The sequence below is a fragment of the Cyprinus carpio genome, chromosome B24 (assembly GCF_018340385.1).
Source record: "Cyprinus carpio isolate SPL01 chromosome B24, ASM1834038v1, whole genome shotgun sequence".
NCBI lineage: Eukaryota > Metazoa > Chordata > Actinopteri > Cypriniformes > Cyprinidae > Cyprinus > Cyprinus carpio.
The window spans coordinates 18,968,499-18,989,259 of record NC_056620.1 but is presented as its reverse complement, the minus strand read 5'-3'; the positions used below and the strand labels follow the sequence as shown (position 1 = coordinate 18,989,259).

Sequence of the window (20,761 nt, the reverse complement as noted above, 5' to 3'; positions counted from 1 at the left end):
GAATTTAGTGTTTGACAACTTTATTCAATTTCTGTATATTTCCTACATGCTGAAGGGCACAGGTAAATATGACATTTGTTATAATGGGTTTATGTGAAGACTGTTTTAAGTTCACAATTAGAAGTTAATTTTTTAAAGTCAAATAAATGTTACAATTGATAGCTCTCGATTGTACTGTAATGTTGAATGGCTATAGTATAAATGTATTTAAAAATTATATTTAAAAAAATGTTAGGTGGGATTAATCATGATTAATTTAATTTTTTTAACATGCACACACATAATTTTATATTAAATAGTTTGTTTTTTATATATTTGAAAATAGTTTTAAAAGTATAACTAACAATTTAAAACGAATGGCAATAAAAAGTTTTTTAGGTCAGCTAAAGTACAAATAACTAAAAATATGCACTTATATGCACAGTGTACTCATAATAATGTGCAATTGTTCCCCTTTATATTAAAAAAATATAATACAAATATAATGCATATAATATAAGTCAACCCTTCAGATGGTTTTATGATTGAAATACCCCAAAATATAGTGAAACCTCATTACATTCTGTATAAAACATGCCAACCATAACGTAACAGTAAGAAGTATAAAATTCCCACTGTCATTAAACATAAACCGAGGTGTGTAAACGTCTGTATCTCTGTCTGAAGAACAGCTACGGCTTGACGTGAAAATACAAATTATATCATCATAACAACAAATAAAAACACAATGGCTGGCACAACAGAGGGAGGACGCCACAACCCACGCAGTCAAATCAAGACAGCATCAATATCCGACTGAGCTTTAGACAGAGTTTAGACAGAGTTGTTTTGATGACGGTTGACCACGCTCCATTAGCACGAGACACTCAACAGCACATCTGATGCAGATGTGGAGAATTAATAATTAAGGTGACAACATCTCCTTCTAGATACTTTTTGAGCTATAGACAGTGCTATATTGACAAGGAGGACTCGAATCAATGAGGACAAGACCGAACAAGACTCAAAACTCAGCTGTCAGGCGAGAAATAGCAGGTGTTGAGAGATGGGTAAAAGGGGAAAGGTGCAGGTGGAAGAGCTGTTAAGAAGTGTGACCAAGATGACCACTGAATTCATCATAGGATTCTGTGGTAATACTGTATTTGGTGATCACAGGGAATCAGCTGAAATAAAATCAGTCCAGAGCTGTGAATAATTCCATTAACACCTGCAGACTGGAGCCAAATGCTCCAACACAACACTTCTCACTGGAACAAACACACAGTTCGTTTTCTTTGTTTTGCAATGTAGCAAAGCTTTACAGAAATGCAGATGAGAATGAGAAATGGTGTTCCTGACACAAATAAATCACAAAAACTCAACAGATGCCATTGATTACCACTGAAAATAATTTCTATACTCATCTTTCAAAATTTACAATAATGCACTTACAATGGAAACCAAATAAGTAAGCATGCATTTTAAATCTGACGGTTTGAAAACCTAAAGGCTGAAAAAATATAAATAAACTGATCCGAATCTTTGTCAGATGGGATTACTTCTCTAAGTGGATGAACATCTGATTATGCATTAGAAACATTAATGAATAAGTAAAAAATTATTCAGAGTTAAGTAACATCCTTTCTTTGACATCAATCACATGTTAACCCTAGTGTTATTTTTGTATTAAGTAAATTTTATTATTATTGTTTATTATTTTTGTTTTGTTTTTAATTTTAGTTAAATTTTTAGTCAAATTATTCTGTGCTTTTGCTTTTTTAATTATAGTCAGAACCAAAAAAATACTAGATTCTTCCACTCTAACAAACATCATTGCGTATTCACAAAGAAAAATGTACAAATCAAAACACTTTTCACTTACTAAGGCCACGAAAAAAAAAAAAAAAAAAAACGATAATGGCATGTGTAAGTATTAAAACTGAAATCACACTGTGAAACTCCTGCTCAATGTTCTAGACAGAGCAATGAACCAAGCTGTAATGTTGAACTATTTTAAAACTCTTCAATCATAAAAGCACCATGTTATTTCCTGTGTGAATATCTGGCTCAGCAAAAACCCAGTCATTTAATTCAAAAATGAATATTCTGCCATTATCTTCTCAACTTCACGTTTCATTATTTTGCTGATATAATCATTATACACTATAACAATTGATTCCAGGATATACTACAAAATATAAAAACAAAACACTAAAAACTATTATCATTAATTTTACAAGTGAATTTTGTTAAAATTAGTAGAATTGAGTAAAATTAGTAAAATTAAGTATAAATGTATATTAGCTAAAATGAATACAAGACAGTTATATAACAACAAATATAATCTAAACGTAAAAGCAGGGTAAATAAGCATTCAAAATTAAATATCCAGTATCAAATACATTTAATTTTAAGTCTATTTTTTAAAAAATAAGAAAATAAATAAATAAAAACTCTAATATCAGCCGACAAGTGATATGTTACATATATTCTGCATCCCTGAATATGATATAATAATGGCTTAAATTTTGGTTTGTTCATAAAAAAGCTTGTAAAACTAAGTACACAAATACAACTTTCATGATGCTTTCATGGTTTATGATGTTTGTCTATAATTTTCTGAGCTTGACAGCTCCTTTTCACTATGAATTGCAAAGCTTCAAAAACCCCTTTTGTGTTCTAAGTAACAAATAACAGCATGAATATTTCAAAAATGAGGGTGAGTAAATATTGACACAATGTTCATTTCCCAAGTGAGCGACTCTTTCATGGCTTAGGACAGAAACTATACTTTCCTGAAATATGTGCTGTGAAGTGGGTTTTAACATTTGGATGTCGTGAGCTGGAGTTTGTGCTTTTTTAAATCAGTGTTGTTGGGTAAATCATGCAAAAAGCAGTGCTGCGTCCGAGTCTACCTTGGCGAGTCCTAGTTTTTAATCAACTGAGTTTAAGTGGGAGAGGTTTATTATAATGTCTTTTTATATTAATTTTATGTTGTTACTTTTTTTATTTTATATTACACGACATGGATTCATCTGTACTCTGAAAAATTTCTGCGTCCAAAATATCAAAGTCTGAATCCCGAGTCCAAGTACCACAACTCTGGCAAAAAGCATGACTGCACAGAATTATTCAAATCTGACCTTCCCAAAACAAATATGCAGGTAGAAAGCAAACAGCAACAGCACCAGACATGAATATTTAACAGACAACGAAAATGAAAACCTCTGAGGGGAGATAAACAGCATGCAGTTTGTTCTTCAACAAGCTGGAGTGGGTGGAACTACAGGGAAGAGATCAGCCTGTCCATAACCATACAAGCAATGCCATTTAATGCTCAACATGGTAAGAATTCTGTAATTAATTTTTTTATTTATTTATTGATTTCATCATTCTATTCACTCAATTATTTGAGCAAGAATATAATGGTATAAATGAGAATGAAGGGTTATGGAGAGAGAGAGAGCATGAAAGAAATGAAATATATCTGCATTATTAATTAACATAGCTGGCATATCTAATCATGCAGTCACTGGTCTGCCTGTGTAGATTGATGACCTACCGGAATATTCCCTCTTCATTAAAAAATAATTCAAATTGTTCTGTGACTAAAACCAAGTGGCGAATTTCACAAGGGAATATCCATATCCATGTTGACATCCGGAAAGGTTGAGGTATGGTATTTCTCAATAACTGTCAAATATCAAGAAGCATTTCACTATCAGTGCCTATATTGTTAATAATATCAATATATATATATCAATATATAAAAATATATATATATATATATATATATATATATATATATATATATATATATATCATATATATATATATATATATATATATATATATATATATATATATATATCATATATATATATATAATATATATATATATCTATATATTGTTAATAATATCAATATATATATCTATATATATATATATATATATATATATATATATATATCTATTGATATTATTAACAATATAAAAATATATATATACACACACATACTAATAATACTTTGATGACTAGTGATAGTTATCCTCTGCCTTAAACTCAAGGGCACCACAAATACAAAGCTGGACTGGACAAGCTAATTAACATCCAGTCAGTGCATGAATTATTGAGTTTTTAATCGCATCAGCTCACAGTAGGGTCTGCACCGGGCAGGTCAGGTGACTTGGTGGGGGGAGAGGGAGGGAGACTCTCATATTGAGTAACAAGCTCCCTAAACATGACAGCCTCTGGTCTTTGAGATTTGTAGGTCAGAGAAAACAAATACTCTCCAGGGCCTCCTTTGTGGACAAATGACAGGATAAACAAAGCTTAGGAAAGAAAGGATGCAGATATCTTTTACAGGTGATTAATCACCCTACATGAACTGCCTATCAATAGGCTGAAACTTAACTGGTGAGCAATCTGCAAACTGAATAGATAAAATATTTAAATTCTCTATTTCAAGGTTATAACTTAACCCTGTAAAGCCTGACAAATCTTATTTCTGTCAGGACCACTATCGTCAAAGATGACTGACAATTAGCATACAATTTGGATTGGCGGTATGGTTCTGTTCTGTGCAAGAACTCCCTGCGCATCCATGCAGTCTAGCATGCATAAGAGCAGGGAGAGCAGCGATAACCCCCAAGGGTAAACAGAACAGAACCAACATAAATGTATTGCAAATATCATAAGGTTCAATAATTTAATTGCAGAATTGCATAATACAAACTTGCATTTTAGACTTTTTTCTCTCAGAATTGTGTGATATAAACTCACAATTGCGAGAAAAAACTCAGAATTGCTAGATTTAAATTATGAGGAAAAAAAATCACGAAATCGCAATTCAGATTGTTTCAGAGTTTATATTGCGCAATTGCGAGTTTTTTTCTTGCAATTCTTGTAATTCTGAGAAAAAAGGCACAATTGCAAAAATGGCAAGAAAAAAACTTGCAATTTTGAGAAAAAAAAATCCAAATTGCAAGATACAAACTTGCATTTGCAGGGGGAAAATGTTTTTTTTTTTTTTTTTTTTTAGTGTTTTTTTTTTTTTTTTACAGAATTGTGATGTGTAAACTCGCAATTGCGAGAAAAATAGTCAGAATTATGAGATAAAACCTCACAATTACCTTTTTTATTTAGTGGCGGAAACTGGCTTCCATAGTTAAAGCGTTATATGAATATTAAAAAGGTAAATAAATGATGGCAGCATGTTCATTTTTGCACAAACTTTCCCTTTAATGCTACATTTAAATGATTTACATTTAAGCTTTAACTCCAATCACAGCTGGACTAAAGTGTTGCCCGACTGGCACCTGCCCTGTTTCCCTGCGTTCCTGTAAGATCCCGCTCAATCTTGCTTTCATTCACTCAGTTCATTCTACTCAACGGGGCCGCGCTCAACTGGAAAATTAGGTTTCTCCACTAAAATGAGCTCTGCCTGCTACAGACCTATCAGAGAGCCGGCAGAAAGCTGGGGCTAAAAGAGAAACGATAATCGAAAGAAAACTCGCCGTTTGGGCGAGATGAGAATGGGACGTCCACCTGTGTACGCTCCCACGAGCCCCGGCTAAAGATCGGAGGCGTGCAAAGGTCAAATCTTCCATAAGTCACGAGAAGCATCAGGGACAGCAGATGTAAGGAGAGACAGACGCTCTTCTGAAACAATCCTGCTGCGCCTTGCACCTCAGACGTAATGAGTTCATTCAGAGGAGATGAACCTCAGCCTGGTGTGTTACACATGAATTTGCTCCAGAGGAAAGAGGGAGAAAGAATATGAGAGATAGGGAAAGAAAGAATTGAGCGAGAAATGAATGCTACCTAACAGCACCATTAGAATGGAAAGATGCATAGGTGCATGACTGCAGTCTGTTTTCCAAGCAAGTGAATATCTACAGATAGTCAAGAAAGAGTTTCGATTAACCATTATTTTAATAAGCATGCTTTTATCCAAAGCGACTTACAAATGAGGAAAAAAAAAAAAAAAAAAATAGCAATTGCTTTTGGAAATTACTTTTTTTTTTTTATATTAAAATTCACCATAACATGTCCTGCACTGTTTGTGTTACAGACATAAATAACAATGCAAATCATATTAAATAAAGAGCTGTTTTATTACTTTTCAAAGTGATCAGAATTTATCATCTACTAGATTTCTGTCTGGTTTAAAAAAAAACACAGACTTCCACTGAAGGAAGAACTTAAGCCATATAATATCTTTCAATATTATTAATATTAATACTTTTTATTTATTAGCTCAAATGGCACAAGTTTGGGGGCAGGAATATCAAGGTTTTTAAGTAATAGCATTAAAATATGTAAAAATTCACATTCACAAATTTCTAGCAATTGTTTTCCATAATTACATTTTTAATTTAAAGCATAAAGATTCAGTGTAACTTATCTGCATTACAGACATAAATGTTATTTTGAATCATATTAAATAGAGTTGTTTTATCACTAAGTGATCAGACTTTATTATCCACCTGATTTTTTGTTAACTAATTTTCTTCATAAAAAAAGAGATTTGAGCTTTCAAATGACATATATGTCAAAAAGAACCAGAATCGAGAAGCTATTTTAAAACCATATAGAAATTTCCAGGATATGCAGTATTTCTCGACAGGCCGTGTAAAGGTGAACATGTCTGTCATAGAGTAAAAGTCACCTCTTAGTAAATTAGAATAATAAATGCGGCTGACATTCCAATCTGTGAGGGTCACACTGAATCAGTTCAACTCTTTAGTCACACAATTTCTAGATAAGACTAATGGAAGAGCAGCCCTGCCAATCTTAATATCTTACCCTGGGGGAAAAAAAACCCACAGACCTCTGCTGAACATAAGATCAGTCTAGTCCTCTCCAACCACTCACTCAAAGGTGCATTACTTTCCTTGCCTTTTTAATTAAGTGCACAGTAGACACACCCCTCATCAGCCTTGTATACACACACACACACACACACACGCACACAGAACAAGCACAATTCCACAAATTCCATTGTCTCAATGTGCCTTTGACTTAAATCAATAGTTCAACCAGTACATTAACAGCAAATTCGACTCTTGCACTATATTCCAGGTCTATTAATTCAAAAACAATTGTATCTAGATAATTGAATCAGTGAGTTTAACTCGAGATACTGATGAGTCTGATTTGTTTACTTAACCCTCTAGTGATGTTTGGACATCTTTTACCTAAAAATGTTAGTTTTTTTTTTTACTTCATTGGAATGGTACAAAACTTCTTTGTGCAAAGCACTTGCTCTGTGCACACACAAAACTCATGGTCATACAAAAAGGTTAAATGGTCTTGAAAAAAATATTTACCCTTGTATTGGAAATGAATGGGAAGCAAATTTCATCTAATGGTACTGCGCCCAAACAAAATCTTACTGAAAGCTCATTTTTTAAGATATCAACCCTTAAATATGAACACAGCTTCTTTAGATTTATGGCTTTGGTTTTCATACAGTTTTTATGCAGTGTAATACATGTTTTAGAAAATAAACATTTCATATAAAATTTTTAAGTTGTATTTTTGTGCATTTTTTTTAATAATACATTTAGAAATTTAATAAGAAATTGAATTTCACCTTTATAATCTGCCAAGTGTCTTCTTTAAAAAGAGATCAAACTTAAGTATGCGATTCAAAGCATTCAAGATTTCTGACAGTTTAAGTTGGAAATGTCATTTGAGGTCTATGCTCAAAAAAATCTTTAATGGGTAATAAATGAATCACTATTCCGTATAATTTAGTACCATAAAATCCCTAAAACACAAAATGTTAAATAAAAAACATTATTGAACTAAAATATAGTACATTTCATTTCACTTAAAAAATATATATATATTTTGACTGCCACATGAGCAGCACCAGAGTGTTACAGTATATCTCAAAAGATAGGGTTCTCAAGTTCAACTAAAGGACAAGATTATGAGTGAATTATGATTCAAATACCTTCAGAGGAATTCATTCACGCTACTCTTTAGGTTTTTTTAAAATAACTGGTTCAAAAGAACTGCTTCATGCATCATGAATTGGACTGATATGGTTCTCAAGTTCAAGTAAAGGACAAGATTATCAGTGAATTATAATACACTGAATGTCTAATTAAATATAGTATATACTTAGCATATAGTGCATGAGACATTTAGACTACTTTTATTGTGCTTTTTGGAGCATGGCAGTCATGGTCACTATGAACAAAACTATTTTTAATCGTTTATTTTGGTCATTCTGTTTGTTCATTGACTCTGTCTCGCTGGTGAAGGGTTAAACTCTTTCTGTGGGGCATCTGATGACAAGTAGGTGGGTTTTGGCATGCCATCCCATCATGCCATGTCCAGATTGGTTACTTCTCAGCTGGGAGGGGGGCTCTCTCACCTGCAACCCCTCACACGACCTGCCGAATATGCCCTCTCGAGCTGCCCAAGTGCACAATAACACACTAATAGAACATTAAGGATTCACTGGAGCACAGTTTTATGGTGGATATTTATAGCAGACGATGCCTAGTGCTGACGTCAGGACTAATGCCATGCGGTTCTCCCCTCCCTTCCTCACACAGCGTGATTAATGAGGAGCTGCTTACTATACAGAACATCACAGTCTACTGGAGTCTCCCTGTTTAACACAGCCGGTCGCACCAGCAGACAGCTGAGTCCAAACATCATTCAGTTTCATCATTCATTTTCCTGTCGTTCCCTTTCAGAATGCCGCAATGATGGGATTTATGTGTCTGGCGTTCATGTGAAATCCATTCGGGATACACTTAGATTGGTATGGATCAGGATGGTTTACTGGATTGCTGTGGGAGTAGAGGGTTTATGACGTTGAAAAATCTACATTCTTACGAACAAATGTTTAAATATACGTACTGAATGTGATTTGAATAAAATAAAATAAAGTAATTAAAAACATAAAATAATTAGTTTGGTCAAGAAATAGTTTGGACAGATGTATGCTATCTTTGCATATATCTTGCAAATTTCATAAAGTTTTTTTTAAGACATTACTATTTAAAAAAAAAAAACTTTTTACTTTTAGCAATGATGCATTGCATTGTTTAATAGTCACAGTTAAGACTTTTTCATTGTTATAAAAAGATATTTTCAAATAGATGCTGAAAAATCTTGAAAAGTTCCACAAAAAAAAAAAGTTGTTTTCAACACTGATAATAAGAAAAATGTTAACTGAGCACCAAACTAGCATATTAAATGATATCTGAAGTCATGTGACAGTGGAGTAATGGTGGCTTAAAATTCAGCTTTGCCATCAAAGGAATACATAACATTGTAAAACCTGAACTGGTATTACATCTCATGCTTCAGATTACAAAATTCTGGAAATACAAGGCCTTCTGACTAAATACAGATGTGAAAAGCCTATATATGTGGCAGCACATCTAGCCACTTCAGCCAATCCACACATTTTTTATACAAAATATGATTTTCAAGAATGACACCACAATCTGGAGACAGACAGAGCACATTCTCTTAAAAAATAAACTGTAAGGCCACTTCTTTTCATGAGCCATTTACTGTATAGGTTTCCTAAGTTGCCATATACTCTCAAATATAAAGGCTATCTGCATTTATGGTTTCATGAAAAACTTTAAACATCCTTGGAACTTTTTCATTCCACAAAAGGTTCTTTATAGTGGAAAAAAGTGCTTTTGTGAACCAAAAAAATGGTTTGTAGCAGTGAAAACCTCTATTTGAAACCTATACTGATAAGAATTTATGGTTCTTTGGAATGTAAATAAGTTACATTTTAAGGTCCTCGTTTCATCATATTGGTTCTTTAGCTCTTAAAAGATACCGAAGGTCTACTAAATAACTTAAATGTGAAACTTCTTAGCAGGGTTTAAATATGTTCTCCTAAGGCTTTTGTGACCTAAAAGCCTTTTGGCTCCAGCTGGAACCTTCATTTTTGAGAGCATGGTCTTTCAGTACTGAGAAGCCTGCTGTGATCTGTAATAGAAGTGTTGGTTTGACACCATTGCTCCTAAACAAATCAATAATCCTATCTAGGCCTGCCAGCTGTGCTTATGAGTGGAAAACACATGCACAAAGCACTTTATGTGACATAATCACTGCATAATTCCTGCCAACAGAGCATGACCATTCACCCAGTTTCACTCTAAAGTGTTTTTTGATAACAGCTGGTAAAGAAAAAGCACTTTTCACGAAAGCTGTTAAGGCAGATCCAGCATCGATTGATCTAGAGCAGATATCGGCCCATACTGATCGATCGAGGTGTGAGTGAGTGTGTGATTCCCTCCAAACCTGATGGCGGTTTTCTCCATGGCATCAGGACTGTCGACAGAGGGCAGGTCATCAGCTAGAATCTCCTCCGGGCTCCGTGGGTCAATCAGGATACCCCGCTTGTCTTTGTCCTTGATCCCGATGCCTGCTGTGATGGCGTTCCACAAAGCATTCTGGGACTTGGAACCTGATGCAACAATCAGAGATCAAAAGCTCAAAGGGGTGCAGATGACAGAATGCAGGACCACGGCAGTGAGAGAGATAGAGAGCGATAGAAAATCAAAGGAAGAGAAACAATTCTTGCCAGTTTCCTGTTTTGCAAACATACAGTCAAGTGGTGAAGGTTCAGCTGGTTAGTCACATGATATTAATGCTCAAGTGATTGGGTTAAAGAAATATTTCCAAAACTGGGTGCCTGTTGGCAAAGATGGCAGGATGCAAGTTGCATACTTTTAGAGACAACCTGGATGATTTCTAACACCTCTCACTGCTGTTATGATTACAGATCAGTGTGTCTGATCAATGGAGACTGTGTGTCACCCTCATACCTGTGTTCTCACTGTGGCAGGAAACAATTTTAAACTAAAAGTGAAGTCAACAACAAAGTTGCAATTTGATTCCACATACTCACGTGCGAATCGTGCCAGAGGTCTCGCACTGCTCTCTCCGGTTTCATTCGCCACTGTGGAGAGAAAGAACGAAACGTGTAGACCTTTAGAATGATGTAGACCTTTCTTCAACAATCACAATGACTCACCAGAAATCATTTTTCTTACCACAAATCTCAAGTTTTATCGGAAACAGTCATGAAAGTACGAAAATTACTTTTCGGTTTTATGTGAAAGTTAATGCTGTTGTTTATGCTGTTTACCTGATACATATTCCTGCATCATGCATTAAAACGAAGCATAAATCCCTTCACCCAGTTTGTCATTTTCATGTCACTCATGAATATGCAAAGAATATGGCAATACAATAAAAATAAAGTAAATGTATAGATATATACACAATACAAGGGTGGAATATTTTAGAATTTTGTCATTTGTCCACAATGAGAGGCTATGAAAGCCTGTTTCCACCACTGAATAAAAAAAAAAAAAAAAAGTAATTGTGACTTACCTCGCAATTCCAACTTTTTTTTTCTCAGAATTGTGTGATCTAAACTCAGTTATAAAGTCAGAATTGCAAGATATAAAGCCAGAATAGGAAGGCATAAACTGGCAATTCTGACATTATTACATTATTTCATTATTTGAGAAAAATGTCAGAATTGTGAGATAAAAAGTCGCAATTACCTTTCTTTATTTTTTATTCAGTGGCAGAAACGGGTTTCCATACTGGCAGATGAGAATAAGAAATGAGAAGAAAAGAAATCCTTTGGAAAAAAAAAACATAAATGAAATCTCAATTGTTTTTTCCTAAACATAGCTAACTGAAACTCCTGAAGTCTGCTTCAGATCAAAGGTTTCTCATAAGAAACATAAATCTAGTACTCTCACATGCCTCAAGGGTTTCAGGTGAGATCTCACCAATGTCTCAAACTGTGCTCAGATGCTAAAGTCCGCAAATGTCTGGAATTTCTATGTGTCCAAATCATCCATATAACTACCATATTTTTCTCCACTTCTTATTTTAGAATAAACAATTGAAAGCAGAGTTGATACTTGCATGAAACATAACTGAAATCATGAAAGAGAACCAAAATATTTTTCTACAGAATAGAGGAGTGAAAAAAGTCTGCAGTTTTGTGCGGATTTGATTTATAGTGAATACAAAAATAAAGTTGTGTGTGACGTGTGTGTGATACCACAGTCCTCCTTCATTCTCTATAAATGCAGACATTAATCCTGCTCTGGTTACATGGCTGTCAGCTGCTGAAGGGACATCAACTATGCAGTTTTTCTGTGTTTACATTAAGAGTTTCTACTGAAAAAAGCTCCTTGTTAAACTGTGGCATGGCTTTTACGCTTCTGAGCAGTAAAATTGTCAAACAGCCTCAGGATGGATGAGCAGAAGAGGTCGTATGAGGTCAAAGACGCTGTGTTGTTTACATCGAGGAAGTGCACTGCTGTAAAAACTGAACGAACAGCTCCCCCTGCAGGCCACCTAGCGACACTCATTAATAACAACTGCTTGCTGCAAACCAAATCCACAAGAGGTTTAGAAACCTTGATAATAAAACAGAAGACATCTAGAAAACACGTCTAATTAGCAGCTACGAGACTGAACCTGTGAATTAGTGGCGACTGATTCGTGAGCGATTGGTCGTTGCCACTCAGTCGGTTCACTCTGTACAGCACATAACTTCGGGATATCGCGCTCTTGCGCCATCTGCTGAAGACACCAAGACCAATGACGCAGGACGAAGTGGGCGGGGCAACCTGGCCACAGCATATAAATGCAGTCGCACGTGTCTTTCCCTTTGTTCTTCAGCTCTTTACCGCACTGTTGGAGCACCGTCATTCACAAGAAAACCCACGGTGGTGACTCTTGTTGAAGAAGAAAAGGCATAAAAGATAAGTTTTAGCTCAAGTTGAGCACAGCTAACAAATGGCTAATGAGAAATGTCTGAGCATAAGCGGAGCATTACTCACCCCTGTCCTATGTTCATTGGGATGTCATTGTAAGGTTTAATTGTCTATTTAATAAGCATATGTGCCATAGCAAGGCGGCATGTGTTCCAAAATGTATTGTATTTTGCACAATACAATGACAATAAAAGTAACCATGAAAAGAAATCAATACAAGTCAACAACACATGAAACAAAGCTTTATTCAAATTTATTCTAACAATGATGCATTTACAAGTGGTGAACCCCACATCCTACTGCCTCCTCAACACAGCTGTGTCAATTCTGCAGCTTCATTCTAATGAAGCAGCTGACCACCGTGTCCACCTTCACCTGTCTCTGCCATCCATCACGTCCCTCATTGTTGCTGTCAGACTGGATCTGATCATGGAAGGAAAACGGACATCGAGGCTGCCTTTGCCCACAGAGAGTGCACAGAGAGGACGAGGAAGACCACGATGACGCCCCCTGAACCACACAATCTTGAACAAGAGTGGGAGAACACATCCGGATCAATCTGGCTGGATATGGGGCAGACCTGCAGTCCCCCATGGAGTGATGTTTGCACTAATGGCACAGATCTGGAATCGGGTTCCGCAGAACCGGTGTTGATCTTTTTGCGTCTGCAGAAAACACGCGCTGCCCGCTGTTTTCTTGATTATGGAAAGCCTTACTTGGAGTGGATGCCATGTCGCTTGTATAGTCCAAGGCCCTGCTGTACACATTTCTGCTGAGGGAATTGATACAGCCCACCCTGGACAGGGTGCTGGGTCTGTCACTGTTTTTTTGGCTCCTCGCTGGCCAGCAAATACATTGCACGCAAGCATTATGACATTGCTTTTTAAGGACGGAATGGTGTCTTTTTCCCTAATGCAGTGACCCAGGCAGGAGGCAGACTCCGCACCCTCGGATGGAACTGTGGTTGCTAGGGCCTGCCTGTTGAGAGGGAAAATCTGATAGATCTCTTTGATCTGACAAGAATGCCTGCAATGGGAAGATTGTTGTGTTAAAGTAGCCCATATTTAACCCTTGTGCGCTCCTCATTTGGGAGTCACACTCATGGTCTTCGCAGTCAAAAGTGAAATGAAGTGAAATGAAATATGACACCTGAAATGTAAATTTTTTTTTTCTTCAGTAAGATCAGTCTAGTATGTTTTTGTTGAATAATATTTTTCTTTTGTATTTTGAGAGAATTTTATATATTTTATGTATTTTGAGAGAACTAATTAATATTTCTGCAATAATTATGATAAATGTGTCCTTATTGAAAATAGTACAGAAATGTTTTCTTTTTCATTTTTTACAATTAGTTTTCAATTAATGCAGTATTTCAGATTAAAATAGAGACTAGGCCTTTAAAATTAAATTTTTGAAGGCAGAATTGCACCTGCTGGTGAGAGCAAAATAAAAAAAAATAGAATAACCTGTAATTTCATGGTGTAACCACTAGATTCCTGTATAGGACTCTATAGAGATGCTTGTGAATTCCCTAGTTGTTTTTATACATAATTGTTTACTTTTATTAGGCTGTGCATTTAAATGTACATTAAGGCATTCTCAAAGACTACTTTTTGTCAAGGTTTATATATTTTGTTGTTTTAAATGTTGATTTGAAGTGTAGGTTTTTGAGTTATTATTACTACATTCAAACCTGAACACAGAAAGCATTTTGTTACACAAAACATTAAAATTCTATAAAAATTTAACAAAAATGAACAGGAATGCTTTATCTTAGCTTAATCCTTCTGGGTCTGATCTGATTTTAACCTCTTATTTTAGTCTTCTGACTCATTTTGGCTATATGCAGGTAGATTGAGCAGATGCAGGCTGTGACCAGTTTTTTGTGCCCGTGTGAAGCTGCTACTTGAATAGCGTTTTCCCCACTGGTTTGTAGAAAGCTGTGTCTATAGCATATAAGACATGCATGTTATTCCTCGGGGGCTCTACGAGGGGTGTGGAAACATCATGGGCATGGTTTAAGATGTTTGTGCGACTGCCAGTAAGGCATCACTGCACTAGTCTTATCGTTTGTTGACTAGATGTCACTGCGGCAACGGTATGTGTGCTTACCACGGGAGTTTTTAAACCGCAGGCCATTACTCCCTTGTAAAATAAAGGTGTATGTGGCGGTGCTGGTCCCTTATTTTTTTGTTCGGAGATTTTGCAGGGCATGTATATATGTCCCATAGTCATGTGTTGTACCGAGTGAACCGACTGAATGGGAACGTTAAGTTATGCTTATAACTGCGATCCTGCAGTCAGAGGGTTGGTGAAGAGCTGGACTGAACAAAGGGAATGACACGTGCGACTGCATTTATATGCTGTGGGCAGGTAGGCCCGCCCATGTTGTCACGCGTCATTGGCCTTTCAGGCGTGAATATAGGTGTCCTCTGCAGTAGGCGCAAAAGCGGGATACCCCAGAGTCATGTGTTGTACCTCGTTTCCCTCCTTCTGGGAACAGTAGTTATATGCATAACTCAACGTTTTTAATGATTCATTTGAACCAAATGGTGAATTGTTTGTGAAATGATTCAGATGTGAGAGAGGATGTTTTAAGATTCAGAACTTCAGAACAAAAGAAAAAATCTAAACAAAAGCGGGTTAAATACACATTTAATTAAATATATAAATTTAATGTACATATACAAAGAGGCTACCATCGTAATACTATTTATATAACCTAATTCAATCCCTATACACATTTTATTTGAAAATATTTGAGGCTTCTGATTGTTAAATTTACATTTATGAAAGTGTAATGTAACTTTAAGACTGAAGAAAAGGTTAAAAATAAATTTTCAATAATTTAAAAATAAATTTGATTTATATTAAAATTTTAATACATTAAAATTAACTCCAATTAGTTTTTGTGAATATTTTATATTGTCTTTATATTTTCAGTTCATTTTAAATTTAGTTGAATTCTTAGAATTTTTTCAAATCATGTTTGTAAGATCATTAATCTTACAATTAACACATTTTTGTAATAGATTTAATTGAGTTAACAACATCAACCCTGGTGCCATGGGGATTTTCTTTAATAGCCATTTAAAGGCATGGAAGACAGTAAGAAAGACAGAGAAATGATGAACCACTGAGAATCACACAGGTGAATATAAGAGCTGAAAGAAAGAACCATTACATGAAAAAATACAGCGAGAGAGAGAGAGAGACGTGAGGTTGTTAAGTGTGGACTGCCGGTCCACGGGGGGCACAGGGGTAATGAGAGGGAAATCAGAGTGGAGCCTTTAACACAGCGAGTTCGTCAGGCTGCTGAGTGTCCAACGAGTCAGTTCTCAGGAGAAGAGGAAGGACTCTTCATTAGTGATAATGACTCCTCCTGGGCAGCTCACACTACTCCTCTAATGTGCTGACGACAGAAAGGCCCCCAGTGAGGGGTGCACACTATCACCCACACCTCCCCTGCCAGGTAACCAGCAAAGACCCCTTTGTCCTTTCAATCCACCCCTCTGGATCTCCATTACAGTACATACAGGTCTCCATATGTATATATGTATGTGTGTTTCTATATAAATAAATCATAAAAAAAAATTACTAGTGTAAAATGTTGATTATCTTATTATTATTATTATTATATAATATATGACTTACACACACACAAACACTCACACTAACACACACAAAGTTCTATATAAAATAATAGATTATAGATAGATTAGATTATATATGCGACCTATAGATTATATATGTATTATTATATATAGATTTATTATATGTAGATTTATCATATAAATATTTTATTGATAATACTGGCTATATTATAAATATGATTAATAATACATTAACAAAATTATTTTACAAATATAATATATATGCATTATAAATAAGTTTATAAATAAATTAGAATTATATATATATATATATATATATATATATATATATATATATACTCACACACATAAACTGTTCTTTTTATTTAATAATAAAGAATATAAATATTAATATATTAATTTATATGTATAATATAATATTATTTAATATTATGTATGTATGTGTATATATATTTAATACAAACATTATTATAAAAAGAACACACACACACACATTTAATATAGTAATAATAATAGTTATTAGTAATATTTACATACATACATACAGTACATACATATATACAGACAGACAGACAGTATATATTGGTGTGATAACTATTAATAACTATTATTATAAAATAACAATTATTATTACTAACAATTATTATTATTACTAACACATAGCTTTGGGGTCTCCATACGGGCTCCGCATCTGACCCAGAAGCCTTAGTGACTCCTCAACAGGTGCTCTAATGAGGCCCCATCGGGAGCCCTGGCCACACACACAGGCAGCACTATGTGGGGAAACAAATGGGTTGGGGTTGTTTGCCAGGAGAGGCAGGAATCACTAGGTCGTGACATCACATCCTGCCTCCACTGGTGACCATGGAGACGATAATCGCAAAGGCAGCATGGGAGATCCACAGGAGAAAACCCTTATCATCAATCCAGTGCGATTTAAAAGCATGACTGTTTGTGTGGGCTTCAGTTTAATGATAAACACAGGTTCTTGCAACAATTCATCCCATCAAACAGAATTAATCTGACAGGTTAGAAGTCACAAAAGGACTCGGAATGATCACATGACTATGTTTTCCACCTGATACCTTTGATCTGAGCACAGTCGTAGTTTCTCCACTTCTTTATCTCCTGATTGTGGTCTGTTATATAAGCCCTTGACCTTTTAGGAGTATAATTACCGCCATCCAATGTTCTGCCACAAAGACTGTCATGTTACTTTGGCGTTCAAGCTCTCTTTGTTCAGCGCCTGCCTAAATCGTCTAACCCTGTCAGAAACATCAACGTCCTGATGTTGTGTCCCTCATCATCTGACAGGACAATAAAAGAATTCACGCTTCTTGGAGAACACAGAACACTGTGACTCATTTTGAAACGAAAAAAAAAAAAAGTTGTTTCTTATGTAATCTAATTGTACTCAGGCGACTCAGAGCAACCCAGAGAGAATGAAAGAGACATAATCACTTTGTTGCATTCATGTTAATACACAGAACAGAAAATAGAGTTTGCATGCAAGGAAAGTGATCTCAAGCTGTCTTGAATCAATTTACTAAACCCTTGTGCTTGTGTTATGATCAGTGACTGACTCATTGAGACATTTCTAAACCCTTTTCTGAAACCTTCACATATGCATAAACACCAAAATTTAGAGCATAGATATGCTAATTTAACCCTCATGCTCTATCAGGGTCTGAGAGACCATATGATAAATTTAAAGGGTTACTCCACAGCAAAATGAAAATGTTGTCATTAATCACTTACCCCCATGTCGTTCCGAACCCGTAACAGCTTTGTTCGTCTTCAGAACCCAATTGAAGATTGAGACTGTCCCATAGACTGCAAAGTAAATAACAGTGTCACGGTCCAGGAAAGTATGAAAAGCATCATCAGAATAGTCCATCTGCCATCAGTGATTCAACCTTAACGTTATGAAGCGACGATAATACTTTTTGTACACAAAGAAAACAAAAATAATGACTTTATTCAACAATTCCTCTCCTCTGTGTCTCTCCAAATCATTTTGGCCATTCCATTTTGGCAATTCTGAGCAGTACGCAGGCAGCGTACGCTCTTCTGTGTCAGCCGCTCTGCGCCGATGCACCGTTTGCTTTCAAACCAAAGTGTAAATGCACGTAAAAAACATACACTTGTAGCGCGGCTGACACAGAAGAGCGTACTGCTCAGATTTGTCAAAATGGCGCTACGCCGATTCATAAAGACACAGATGAAACAAATATTTAAAAAAAACCATTATTACGATTTTTCTTCGCGTACAAAAAGTATTCTCGTCGCTTCATAATGTTACGGTTGAATCACTGATGGCAGATGGACTATTCTGACGATGCTTTTCATACTTTCCTGGACCTTGACACTGTTATTTATTTGGCAGTCTATGGGACAGTCACAAGCCTCCCGGTTTTCATCCAAAAATATCTTAAATTGTATTCCGAAGATGAACGAAGCTTTTATGGGTTTGGAACAACATGGGGGTAAGTGAATAATGACAAAATTTTATTTTGGGATGGAGTAACCCTTTAATAGCACAAAACATACAAAATTCTGACATATCAGGTTGATACTTAACAACTTTGATAATCGTATGAGAAGTGACTATAACTATTGTTGACAAGATTCAAAACACGTCCTTCTAAATATTTGGGGTTTCAGAAACCTCCAAAAAACTAAAATATGCTTTATTGCAATGGATTTCACATGGTAAGAATCTCTGATTTGTTTATTTTGATTTATTGCATTTTTGGAATGTTTTTTATTTATTTTTAATTTTTTTTTTGCTCAAATTGAATTAAAAACAGACAGAATAATATATTAGAGAAAAGTTGGTCACTGTTCTGTAATTGCATGAAACAAGGCAGCAATAATATATTTAAACTCTGATTTGATATTAAAAGAATGTAAATTAATAATCATCATCATCATCGTCATAATAAACTACTGTTATTATTGTTTTTTAGTCATGATAAATTATTATAATTATTACTATTATTATAAATTTAATATTTTATTAATACTTATTTTATTATAATAGTAAAAAAACAAGAAAATTAATTTATATTATTAATTATAAAATAATAAAACTTTTACTATTTTTATTAAGAATTTTAAATGATACAACAATAACACAACAACAATAATAAAAATAATAAACATAAAATTATAATTTTAACAATAATAATAATAATAATAATAATATATGGTCATTTATTATTATTATTATTATTATTATTATTATTATTATTATTATTATTATTATTATTATTATTATTATTATTATACAGTATTGAGGTGTCTGGGACCCTTAAATAAAATACATGTTGTGTTTAGATTGACATTTGTTTGAGGTGAGCCAAAAAAAAAAAAAGTTTTAGTTTTCTCAAACTAAACAGACTAATCATTGATTTCAAAAGCCCAACAGCACTTGCAGCAGCACCATGTTCACTCACATAGAAAAAAAATAAATCAGTGCTGGCTACAGAAACACACATCCACCCACACATACCTGACCAGCTGTTCTTACCAATAGTGAAGCTGAAGCCGTCAATGCTGAAAGTGGCACTCCGGCATTTTTTAAATCCTTGTTTTTTGGAGCTGAGCTCTGACATGTTCTCCAGTTGACTCTGTCCGTCTGCGAGGGGAGAGAAACTCTGGAAACAGACTCCTCAGGTGGGAAAGCGTGCTCTGAGCGGGGACGTCAATGATCAGAGAGGATCATTAGTGAAGGAAGTCACAGGGTTGACATCTCCTGCAGGGAGCGCATCCCATCTGTAAAAATCCCTCTTGAGCTCATCATACAGCCTGTTTCTCTGTTGCCTGCCTTTCTTACACTGTAAAGACAATAAACACACAGATGGGAGATGTTTCTCTCTCTCTCTTCCCCTCCCGCTCACACTGTGACCCTTCCCACTTCTAAACTGTGCTTGATTACAGGCTCTCTCTCTCTCATTCACTGTCACACTCACTCGGCCATTTACTTGAGCGCTAAGCATATATGCATTCACTGATCTGAGTCAGTGATACATGCTGATGTTTATTCTTGGAAGCTTTCACGTCTGCCTTCTTCGAACCTGTGTGGTTACTGTATGTGTGGGTGTGTGGGTGTGTGTGTGTGTGTGTGTGTGTGTGTGTGTGTGTGTGCAAGAACATACGGGCAAGTGCTATTGCAAAAGGGCAACCTTTTTACGATGTTTAAACAAAACACTCTGCCAGAAATGCTGGTTGGATAAGATTAAAAGAAGGTTATGCGGGTTATGGTGTCAAAAACAATTAATAAAAAACATTATATACTCAGATTCCATATAGGACCCATTCTGAACTACAATTTGTTTACAAACTCCACTTAAAGGGAAAGTTC

General features: G+C 35.2%; 1 protein-coding gene across 1 annotated transcript in view; it reads right to left on the bottom strand.

The window, feature by feature from the left end:
* Positions 1 to 20,615, bottom strand: part of LOC109049947 (calcium/calmodulin-dependent 3',5'-cyclic nucleotide phosphodiesterase 1A-like) — a 64,384-nt gene extending 43,769 nt beyond the window's left edge. Inside the window, exons 1-3 of the mRNA XM_042752218.1 lie at positions 19,928 to 20,615; positions 10,885 to 10,935; positions 10,275 to 10,440 (exon numbers count right to left, since the gene is read on the bottom strand). Of these exons, the coding sequence (XP_042608152.1) occupies positions 10,275 to 10,440; positions 10,885 to 10,935; positions 19,928 to 20,012 (302 nt within the window). The 5' untranslated portion in view covers positions 20,013 to 20,615. The remainder of the gene's footprint in view (positions 1 to 10,274; positions 10,441 to 10,884; positions 10,936 to 19,927) is intronic.
* Positions 20,616 to 20,761: the final 146 nt, after the last annotated feature.